A 12,247-nucleotide genomic window follows, 5' to 3' on the forward strand; every position below is an offset into this window, starting at 1 on the left:
CTTTGTAACTGTAACCATTGGTGTGCTCAAAACTTCTCTAAAATGAAGGTTATCAATTATGCCACTGGCTTTTATCTTTACAGCTCCTTGACTGTAGTCTGTAAATACTTCATAGACTCTTAGATTTATCCTCATCAGTCAACTGTGACAAATATGATAACCATTTTTTACATAAGAAGTAGAATCATGGAATTGTTTATTTGGATACAGTTCAAAAAGTATTAATTAACTTGGTGGGATTCTGTGTTAGAAAACTGAGACATTTGCCCTTCACTCCTTCCAAATTTGTTGGCTAATATTTTCATAGCATATTGGAATTTTAATTGGTCTGTATGTTCTCAAGGCAATGGATGGAAATAGCTAAGTCAATATTCTTCATGACTTTACGAGGTAAATGAAAAATATTATTTCTCTTTTGGAGGAGGAATTGCCATGCTAGTACCATCAGGAGTAGATTTTTAGGATCTTCCACCATTGGGAAAGAAGACCACACTGTGCCTCTTTACAGAAAAATCCTCTGTGTTTCAGTTGTCTTGCCTGATGTTGGATATGAAGAACAAGAGCTAGAATACGTCTCTGCTTTGTGAACTCTGCTTGTTTCACCAGTAATCTAATTGTTGTTCCTTTTGATTTGCCTTCTAAATTTTAGAGAAAGTGAATCAGGGTTTTACAGACCTGGCATTGATTGCCATTTGGCTTTATTTCCTTCATATACTGTTGTCTGTAGCAACCATCCAAGTTCTGATGAAAGTCTTATATCCCCTGAGATCACCGACACATGAGAGTAGAAATCAAGTCCCATACTTCTTGCATTAGGGTAGGCTACACTTTTTTTCCCGTGTAAAATCATGCCCAGTTATTGTTAGGGTGACAAAGCTAGTTGACAGTAATTACCAGACAAGAATTTTTCATAGTACTCAAGTCAATTCACTATGGTAATTTTGGCAATTGCAATATTGTTGAGCCGTTCTGACTGAAAATGTCTTTGGATCTGATGTGTTTCAGGACACAGAGATTGTAGCCAAATTCATCTCAGGTGGCTTGAGCCCAAGTCGAGGTGATATCTTGATTTTTAAGGGCATGTTACTAGTTTAGCTTGCTAGAGGTGTTTTCTTCTGCTTTGACATTTGGTGTTTTTCCTCCTGTCTTGTGGCTGGGCTGGCTGTAGTCATTCATCCATTGCAGACTCAGACCAGCTACCTTCCCTTTATGGAAAACTTTCAAGAGCAGGAAGGAGGATTATCCAGCTCCTGGCATGACAGAGAGACAGAAGTGTTTTAGACTTAATCTAAATTGGTACATCGGTAAATCTTGCATTGTTTTAAATATAGAATTCTTTAGCTGCAAAATTAGAGGTCATGAATTCTCCTACCTTTTGTTTGAGCAGATTTGACAAATTTTACTACTTTTTGCTATTGTATATGTGCATAATGCTTTAATGATTGTGGGTGGGTGTTACATCAAACCCCTGATTTATTAAAAAGCAAGGCTTGCTGAGTACAGTTGCACCATGGCTTCTGTCAACAGCCTTAGTGTTGAGAACAGACGTGGCCCTCCTGATAGTGTATGTGAAGAAGTGTGGCTTCCTCCTGAGATTGGTCTTGTGATAAAAGCTTCCTGCCTTTCTTGAAAAGAGAAAAACACCATGAATGCATGCTTTGCTGTGGGCCCTGCACTGCTTGGCAGAGAAGGCAATTCTCAGACCTGGAGGCACTGTTGTGTCAGTTTTGAAGAAAGATGCTTGGGAAGAAGAAATCTTGCTCATTATTTGAAATGCTTCACTTGAGAATTCTGTTATGCAGGGTGTTATGCAGCTGGCAAGTGAGGGTTTCTGTTAGTTCCTCGTGACCAAAATAAGAACAGCTTTCTTGAGAACAGGAAGAGGTTGACCAATGCTTCCGCCAGTTCTCAAAATATTGTTCTAAGCTCTGAAACTTCTAGCTTTCCTCAAAAGAAAAAAAAAAAGTTGATTAAAAAGAGAAGCTTGAGAGTGCTACATGATGTTGGTAGCTAATCACCGTTCCCCATATAATATATGACTTTCTGAATTTTCTTGTTGATTATTTTAGCTGCTTTTAATCAGTTACAATCAGCATCTGATTTATTTAATTATTTTATGGATAACAGCATGTGATAAATAAAATCACAGTTCATTTTTTGTTAGACCATCACCAGAATAGACATATTCTTTATCAAAAGCTGTTGTCTAATATCAATGAAATTTTTTTTGCAGAATAGGGAGACATTTTTGTAAGCTGCACCAAAAATTAAGTAGCATTAACCTTTGTGTTCTGTTCTAATTAGTTCAGAAAGATTGTGTGACATACACACATTTAAACAATAATGTTGGGAAGTGAGTTGAGCGTCTCTTTAAAAAGTCAGTATAATTGGTAGTACTGTTTACACCTTGGTCATGATAAATCACTAGTTTGAAAATGTTTTTTAGATTAGGTTTGTATTAGTTTACCTTATATCTCAGTGGGTAAATTACAATACATAGTAACAAACCAAGTGAGACAAAGAAATTTTTGTTCGATTTGCAAATACTGAGAGCTACTACTTAAAATTGCTACCAGTGGGAAATGTAAAAGGTGAGGTAATCCCTAAAGAAAAAGGACTGTGGTTGTGAAACACATTAAACGTAAATCTTGTAAAGCTTGTAGGGAATGTACTGAATTGAACCCGCTCAGAGTTCATGCTAACAAGAAACTGGTCAATGAAGGCAGATAAAGGAATTGTAAATGACTATTTAAATTAGTCTGGAATTCCAGAACATGTGCTTGGATAATATGAAATAAAGCTGTCTAAATATGCGGGTCTCATTAACTTACTTGTCAGAGTGAATGTCTATGTTACAAGACCCAAGGCTGCTGCATTAGCTTGCTGGTGTTTAAATCTCTGCTGTTTTTCAAGGGTTAGAGTGGAGAATAAGGATAGAGATCTTTTGGTTTTGCTCTTTATTGTCCCAGTAACTCACTGAGGAGCCACAGGTGGACCATGAAAGCTCACCTCAGTCTGCTTTTACCTATGTTGCAAAAGAGTTTGACTTCACTTTTTTATGATAGCTTGGGAATGAATTCTACAGGAACATCCTGGTGGTCATTGCTATGTCACACACTCCGTCTTCTTATCTTTTGGCTTTCTTTCACCAATGGTCTTCAGACCACCAGGGTTGGGTGCAACAAAGTCCCAGCAAAGAGTCAAAATGAATGGACAAGCAAAGATGTAGTAATAAGTGTAGGATGATCAACAAGGCCAAGTGCAAGGTCCTGCACCTGGGTCAGGGCAATACGAAGCACAGATAGAGGCTGGGCGGAGAATGGATTGAGAGCAGCCCTGAGGAGAAGGACTTAGGAGTGTTGGTGGACATGACCTGGCGATGTGCACTTGCAGCACAGTAAGGCACCTGTGTCCTGGGCTGCATCAAAGGCAATTTGGCCAGCAGGTCAAGGAAGGTGATTCTTCCCTTCTACTTCACTCTGGTGAGGTCCCACTTGGGGCGCTGCATCCAGCTCTGGGGCTGCCAACACGAGAAAGACGTGGACCTGTTGGACAGAGTCCACAAAGATGAGGGGAGGGCTGGAGCACCTCTCTGGTGAAGACAGGCTGGGGGAGTTGAGGTTGTTCATTCTGGAGAAGAGGCTTTAGGGACACCTCACTGTGGCCTCTCAGTACTTGAAGCAGACTTATGAGAAAAGTAGGGACAAACATTTTACAAGTGTCTGTGGTGGTAGGACAAGGGTCAGTGGTTTTAAACTGACAAAGGGCAGGTTTAAATTAGATGTTAGGAAGAAATTCTTTGCTGTGAGGGTGGTGAAGCACTTGAACAGGTTACCCACAGAAGATGTGTCTCCCCCATGCTGTGGAAGTCTTTAAGGATAGGTTGAATGGGGCATTGAGCAACCTGATTCAGAGGGTTTGCCTGTGTCAGGGAGTTTGAACTTCTTTAAAGGTCCCATCCAACCCAAACTATTCATTACAGTGTTGGAGTTGATTATGGTTCTGGGCTTAGGGCAGTGTTATCCTTTTATCCTGAAACTTGAAGGCTGCATCAAACCTGATTACACCTGTTGTTTCTGCACATTGTTTTTCGAGCAGCCTCTGGCCAGGCAGCAGCAAGGTTCCTGGTGGATCAGTTTCAAATGGGATAGAGGGAGGTGGTGCATGATGGATGCATATGCTCTTTCTAAGCATTTTGGAGCTGAAAATCTGAAGATTTCTCTGACCCTAAATCCTGAGGGGCACTGACTATATGCAAGTGGGCTTGTATATTCCTACTCTGGCCAGAGTGGTCTTTCAGCCACTATCTTTTATTCTATCTGGCAGCATTACTAATCAAAACCACGTTTGTCAATTGTCATGTGCTTTCTGCAGGCCAGCTTGCAGCTGTTTGCTGTCCTTCTGCTGTGTGGTTGGAAAGAATGAAGGTTTTAGCTGGCTTCAGTGATCATTTCTCAGATGCAGAAACCTCTGCTCTGTGATGGTGGCAGGGCAGGCTTGCTTGGACCTCCTTTCTCTGGCATTGCTGTTGAGGCAGAGGAGATTAAATGGCCCATTTCTTCAGTTTCCCATGCTGGCTGCTGGCCTGGTTTGTGGGTAATTCAGTTCATGAGCATTATACTGCTGGATTTAATTTTTTTCTCTGGCTTTCTGTTATGTAGTTAATTGCAGTGTAGAACTGTTCAATCCTTTGTGTAGAGAAAACTAAAGAAAGGTGAAAGTCAGTTACAGACTGGGACCAGGAATCCCGATGTAAATACCAAGCATTTTTTGGGAGGGGGGTGGGAGGAAGGAAAGGGAGAAAAATAGGTAGAGAAGAGGTCAGGAGAAGAAAAAAAAAAATCATAATCTTGGAAAATGTTACATATACCACAACTGCAGAGTTTATTAACCCTGAAAGTGCAGGATGAGCACAAATGGAATTTGTAAGTGTAATAGAAGTTGCCCTGAACAGTTTGTAAATTTGAGCCTGTGTTTACTTGACAAATTTGAAAATGTTCTCAGGAAGGAGCAAGACTTAATTCAAAGGGATTTACTATGCTATTAGTATTGTTAGTTTTAATACTGGTTTATTTATGCTATGTTAGTGATGAGTTTTGCAAATCCCCAAACATCTAGTTAGGAAATCAACACTCATTTATCATTTGAGAAAGAAGAACAGTTTTCATATAGTATTTCTGCTGTATGAGACACAGCCAGGTGTGTCCTTTGTTTGCACAAATGTTGTGGAAGTAACCAGAGGAAAGGGAGATCAAGTATTACGGAATGCAAAGATGGGTATTTGGTGCAATGTTTTCTCTGGGTATTCTGAAAGCTGAATTTGGGAAAAAATTAGAGAAGTTTCAGAAGAGCGGATGCAAGACTTTAATGAACTCTGTAAAATATGCTTCATCTTAGGGGTTAAATTGCTTAGGCTATAGAGAGTTCACAATTAAGTTGCTTTTGTAGAAGGTAAAGGTAAGAAATTAATTGATCTGTTAATGATGTCTGGAAAGAACTTGTGCCTCGCAGAAGTCAAATATGTGCAGATCTGCTCAATTGGACAAGTAAGGTTTCAGCAGTTCAGTAATGAAGGTGGACACATTCAGACTCCTTTTAAAAAGTAAAAGATGGAGGTATAAGAAATTCACATCTGTAAAGTGGAATGAATTGAATTTTTTATGGTTTTTCAGAAAATAGGAGCTTAAATATCTGTCTCTTTAAAAGTTTTGGTTCAGCTTCAGTGTTGTATTTTAACATAACTTAAAAATATTTTAAATCTATAAAATATATAGGATGGCAGCACATTCTGCACTAGTATTGTAGTAATTTCATCGAAAGTTGTAAAAATAATTAAGCTTCTCAGTTAAATCTGTCATCTGGAGTAAGGTTCCCTTACACTTGATGTTTTGTGTACAGAATTCATGAGAAAAAAATTCAGAAGCTTCCTGTGCATTTTGCATTGTTGCTTCTGAATCTTACCCTTCTGAATCTCACTCACTTGTTTTCAAAAGTTGTATGATGGTGAGCTAATATGGGCTATTGCAATAGTTCATACATAATCAAGTTGAAAGATTGATGATTTCAGATCATCTGTCAAAAGCCTTTTTATAATGTAATTTGCTTTTCATGGAGAAGCACAAATTTTATAGGCCAGAGTTGTCAGGTAGCTGTTGTATCCAAGATCAACAAACCTAATAGTGAAAAAATGTCTTTTGTGGTATTGCTTCCATTTTTGTTCTTATAAACAATATACACCATTTTCATATTAATTAAATAGTTTTGTTTTCTTTTTTTTGTTGTTGTTGTTTGTTTGGGTTTTTTTAATGCACAATTAGAAGTAGATGCCAGAAGTTGTCAGGTGATTAAAAAACATGCATTTCTAAATTAATGAATTGTCATAAGCAGTTCCCTCCACTGCTTGCATTTACAGTTTTAAGTTTGGTAAAACAGTAACTATTTTGATAACTTATTATAAGACCATTTTATTTTTGTGAATACCTAGAAAATTAAAAACATCTGGAATCTAAAGTACTTTTTTTTTTCTTTTTCCTACCATTTCCATCAATAATGCACCATTATTTTCCACTTTATTTCTGTGTACAAGTGCTTTCTCTCTTTTTTTAAAGATATTTTTTAAACCCGCTTGCAAGGAATTTGATCAGAAGCAACTTCTATTTTTGGAGTGGGAAAAGTTGGTCATCTTTGTCTGGAGATGACATTAGAGCTTGCATGGTGTTACAGAGTAGTGAGATAAGTTAGGCTGCCATTTCACCTCTGACATAATGTAACACACTGTACATTCTTTATAATGAAGAACAATTTTAGGATTCAGTAACAATCAGCTTGGCAACACATTTATTTCACACTGAGATCACTAAAACTACATGTTTGTAATTTGCTTTCTCACTCCCATTGCTGAGTAGAAGTATCTGAAGTCATTGCCTAAGCCTGTAATGATTCTTATTTTAGGCTTATTCACAGTGAACTGAATGCAAATAAATCTCAAATTTTTACAGCTTCCTAAATAATCTGATTATAATGTAATATTTAGTGCAGAAGCAGTTACAAATCAGCTACATTCCTAGTCAACAGTGTCTTTGAGAATAGTGTTATTATTTCATAAATGGATGATTTGTGGCATGTTTTGTGTCAGCAGTACTCTGCATATTTTTATCAGATTTATACAATGAAATAAACTTCCCAGTTCAATATATTTAATACCTTTAACATTATTTAAAAATCATATGACATTTGTGTTCGAGGGATTTAAACAGTATTGAAATAAGTCATATGTGAATATTATGCAGCATGAATATTGACTATTATTATAGTAATAACTTTGGTAAATTTGAAATTAGATATACGCCAGGCAAGATGTGTTCAATAACCTAGATTTTTAGTCAGAGTAGATTGGATGTCCTGTAGGGATCCTCTTACTTTCAGCAAGATGTTATCATGTACGGAATTCCAGAAAGTATATGAGGTATGGAAGCACATTGTTATTTTTTCATTGATGATGTGGGATTCTTCATTTGTGCAGTTTTCTTCTCATCTATTCTTTGTGGAGCATTAAGGACAAGCTTTTGGTGGTAGACAGCCCTTTCCAGGAAGAAATTTTTCCTAATATCCAATTTAACTTCCCCGGTGCAACTTGAGGCCATTTCTTCTTGTCCTATCACTTGTTATTTGGGAGAAGAGACTGATCTCTGCCTCACTACACCCTCCTTTCGGATTGTTCAGGCTAAACAACCCCAGCTCCCTCAGCTGCTCCTCATAAGACTTGTGCTGCAGACCCTTTCCTAGCTCCATTGCTTTTGTTTGGACACGCTCCAGTAGAATTCTGTTTGTGTCTGCGTTTATGGGGCAGAAAGGAGAAAAATAGAAATTGAAGACTGTGTAGAAACTTTGAAAAAACAGAAGTGTTACAGATGTATTTAAAGACTGGCAAAATGTTACTAGCTGATTACTTTTATCATTAGTCTGTGTGAGTTATAGCCCTGTGAAGGTGTTAAAAAGTCAAAAGGATGCAGGCTTGAAGTATTTTCTGCCTTGTCCATCTCCTTCAGCCTAAAGATTACACCAGTAGTAAAATTAGGCCCTTATACCTTTGAAAGATAAACTTTGAAAATAAAACCCCAATAGCTCTTTCTCTGGCCTTGTCATTGTCAGTCTGGGAATGGCTATAGGTGGCCTCATCCCCCCATGCAGTTTGGGTGAGAAGCTGTGATTGTAGTGCTAATCTTCTAAGTGATGCCCGGCACATGAAGGGTGGCCCACAGGAGGACATCCATGGTGCTACATTTGCTATTGCTGTGATGTTTCCTCATTTCTGAATGGCTTTGACATCTGGCATTAACGATGTGAGTACAAGTGTATTAAGGGAGAGCTTTTACAAGTAGATTGAAAAGAAAGTCATGCACGCCAATGGTTTTCAAAAGAAACGAAAGCAGCTTAGCTGTATAGAGAGAATGCTCAATTCGGTTGAAACATCCCTAAAAATGTTGGTGAAAGAAACCAATTTTGGGAAATACAAAAGGCTGTATAGGGTTCGGTTCATCTCTCAGAGGAGAAAGGGCTAAGAAACAGAATTGCAGTGGGGCATTGCCCTGCATCCTCCTGGGTGTAAATGAAAAAATAGGTTTTGCAGCCCAGTGTTCTGGAGTGCACACATTCATTTACAGGTATGTGGGTGGAACATAAGCTAATTAGAAGGTCTTTTATTAAGTTATTTTCTGCAGAAAATTATTTAGAAAAGGGTAAAACGCACATAATCTGTGTCTAGAAAGACTGAGGAATTAATCTCAAGTGATGTCTTCGATATTACATTTGTTGAGATACAGTTGTCCTAAGGTAGTGTAGCAGAAACCCAGTAAGTTTTGCAGTCATGGCAGCATTGAGCTGCTGATTTTTTTAAATCTCTATTTAGAAAGATGATCAGCTATTGCAAACTGCTTTTATTTATAAACTTTCTAAATGTGGTATTTTTTTTTCCAAAGAGCCTGCTAACTGCTCCTTAACATAGATCCTTAAATGTTGGAGTATTTTCTTAATTAGAACCAGATATTAGAACCATGTTTTGTTACAGTTGAAATTGAAACCGGCTTCACTGTTTGCTATGGAAACAAGTCTTTAAAACAAATCTATTCATGTGTACTCTGATGTGCCAATCCATGAATTCATGTAACCTGTGAATTTTTCTTCTTGCCTTTTTGCAACCATCTTGTAGAGAAAATGGTGGTACAGAACCTATTATAGTTTGCATTAGGCCAGTAATCTATATATAATGTCAGAAGTACATGCTAATTTTCCCACTGAATTAAGGAAAGGATGGGCTGACTAACACAGAAAGGTATGCACCCTAATTAAAGATTTCCCCGAAGTTATGTTCCCTGTCATTTGCACATGACGGGGTTGTGTTTTGTAATATCACCATTACTGAGAGTTAAGAGGGGCGCAGGTTCTTTTAGGAAAAGAACTGACTCGTACTATTTTTTCATACTAATTTGTCAGTTTCAGTGTATATTGTTAAACAGCACGTTTCAAAATTATCTTTATGAGTTGTGAAATACCATACAGCTATTTTTCCCTCAGTATGCCACTTTTACCTGGTAGCCTCTGGAAGACCATTATATGGCTGAGTGTATCTGACCTGCAAAAAGAGTCTTGTGGAACTGCTGTGGTGCTGGGGAGGACTGTGCACTGTTCAGGTGGTTACTTATGCTGAGGCTGAAATCCTCGATACAGGTCTCGCCTTGCAATCAACTTTTGCCTAAGCTGTGCAGATTGGTCTGATTTACTTACTCGAGGGTTTCAAGTGTAAAATAGGGGCTAGAAGGTAGCAGAAAATTTAAAAAATGTTATAAGAATTGAAATAAATCTTCATGAGCTGTGCTGTCTGTTTTTTTCAGTAACGAATTTGTGTGTGTGTTTGTTGATGCAGGCCACAGAAACCTTGTTCCGAATGGCAGTAGCAAGAGGAGCTATCACACCTTTAAGACATGGAGAAGTAAGGCTGATTATATCTGTATCTTTTGTTTTCTTTTTTATTTATATGTGATATAATGCTTTATTAATATAATAATGTTTAAATTCTTGGGAGATGTACTGAGCTGGACTATATATAACTTGCATACCTACATTACAGTATTTTTTTTAAAGGAGAACAGGATCTTAAGTATTGCCCAGCCAGAAATGAAGTATTTTTCAAAAAGCACTCTGTTTTTCTCTTTGCTTCAGTCATAACTTAGCCTTATAATAGAAGTGACTCACAGGAATGTCCTTTCAGCTGGGTTGTTTTTCATTGGATTTTCTCTATTAAGTTTATCAAATCTAGAGAAATTCACATGATGTCAGTATTTGTTACTGGGTAGCTGTGGAGAGGTGACTTCATCCTTTGTTCCTTTCAAGAAATAGTAACTTCCCATAATATACCAAGTATTAATACATTATTATTCTAAAAATGATAAATATATCTGAATATTTTGTTGCTCATGCATATTTTTGTTTTTACCTTCTTTGTACGGTTTTATATCAGGTAAACATTGTTTTGAGCATGGATGATTAAATATCTCCAATATGAGGAGGTACAATTTATACTTAAGTTGAATTTAATTTAAACAATAAAAATAAAATAATAAAAATTAAATAATATTATAAAAATATCAATAATAAATATAATAAAATAAATATAATAAGTAGATAATAATAGTTTAAAAATACTGTAGTCAGTCATGATACTAGAAATGAGGACTTATCTGGGCATTGCCACAACTGGATGCTACAGTGTGTAGGGTTTTAAATATAGAAAGTTTAGTGTTTTTCCGTGGTAATCTGATTTGATCAAATTTTTAGATAACTTTGTCTATCAAGGATACAGCATTCAATCTGGAATGTAGACCTAGATTGACTCTGGAATCCCAGCTGTGCTATGAAGTATTCTTTATGCTGATGAGGTTCCCTTAATTTCTCTTTGGCAACAAAGTAATATATCTTTGCATTGGTGTTTGAAGATGTACCTGAGATTTCATGTCCTGCCATTGTCCATAGTTTAAGCTTTTCAGAGTATCTGGGTGCTCTATTTATTTTATATATCTCTCTTCAGTCTTTTCTACAGAGGAATGTAATGTGGTTTCCAGAAGTGTTAATAACCAAATATTTGCAACCCTTCTAAATTCTCTGTTTAGTGGTGTTTTGTTTTGTTGTTATTTTGTTTGGGTTTTGGGGTGTGTGTGTTTGTTTTTTTGTTTGTTTAGTTTTTGTTTGTTTTTTTTCCCTGTTGTTTTTTTAATTTTGGTTTTAATTTTCTATGTTTTCATGACCAGGTTGCCCAAAGAGTTTGTGGAATCTCCATCCTTGTAATTACTCACTAAGTGGTGTGAATTATGGAAAAATCAAATGATATTTTATTTTATAGTGTAACTAATTGTACTATTTGCAGTGCAAAATACCAGGACTACTGCAGACATAATGATCTCTGTTGTGAATGATATTAGTAATTTCTGTATCTGATATATCTTATGTTGAGCCAGTTCAGCTCACTGATGTGGTAGAAAAACTTCTACTTCAGATATTCCCTCTGATCTTTTATCAGTTAAACCACTTCAAGGGCTAGAGAAAACCAGATGAGAAGCAGCAGGATAAGTGGTGAGAGGATGTAACCATGGTTATCAAGAAAGGAACTGAGAGAAAGTGCATCTGTTTGATGACGGTGAACTTTATGTTGGTGTAGAGTGTCCTGTGATACTATTGACGAGGTACTCCTTGGGCTTCAGTGGAAATGCAGTCAAAGCTACGCAAGATAATTCATAGATAAAAGACTTTCCAGAATTGACTTTTTGTGTAAGAAGCCGGGGGAAAAATAAGAAAATACCTTTTCTTCTCTCTTATATTTTTATTGAGTTTTATGCAAAGGGAAGACAGTTTTGCTCAAGGGAGATATTTCATTAAATTCCTTTGTGTAATTATAATTTCCTAGTCTGAAAAAGGGAAATTACATTATTCAAATGAAACTAATTTTTCCAGAAGAAACATATAATCATCAAGAGTCATACTATTTTTTTTTTTTAGCTTTTCCACGAAATTGCTGGATGTTTGCACAGTGTGTAAGTAGAAAGGGAACCAGAAAATAAATTGAATATGAAGGAAAGTTGACTGTGTTTGAGAAGTGTGAATTTGGCAGTGAAAATCAAAGCAGAGCAAGTTGTTTATTGGAAGTTTCAAAACACGGAGGCAGCAGTCCAACGTGCAAAAGCACTGTTCAACTTTC

The 12,247-nt window shown here is 36.9% G+C and overlaps 1 protein-coding gene across 2 annotated transcripts in view; it reads left to right on the forward strand.

The window, feature by feature from the left end:
• TMEM135 (transmembrane protein 135) overlaps positions 1-12,247 on the forward strand; it is a 163,343-nt gene that overhangs the window by 62,968 nt on the left and 88,128 nt on the right. Inside the window, exon 5 of one of the 2 annotated variants that reach the window (XM_027895834.1) lies at positions 9,923-9,988. The exons of the other annotated variant lie outside the window; for it this stretch is intronic. Within the exon in view, the coding sequence (XP_027751635.1) occupies positions 9,923-9,988 (66 nt within the window). The remainder of the gene's footprint in view (positions 1-9,922; positions 9,989-12,247) is intronic. 2 annotated transcript variants of the gene reach the window in all.

Source organism: Empidonax traillii, unplaced genomic scaffold (genome assembly GCF_003031625.1).
Source record: "Empidonax traillii isolate 1590-97213 ecotype Southwest subspecies unplaced genomic scaffold, ASM303162v1 scaffold471:size1368335, whole genome shotgun sequence".
In the NCBI taxonomy this organism is placed as follows: domain Eukaryota; kingdom Metazoa; phylum Chordata; class Aves; order Passeriformes; family Tyrannidae; genus Empidonax; species Empidonax traillii.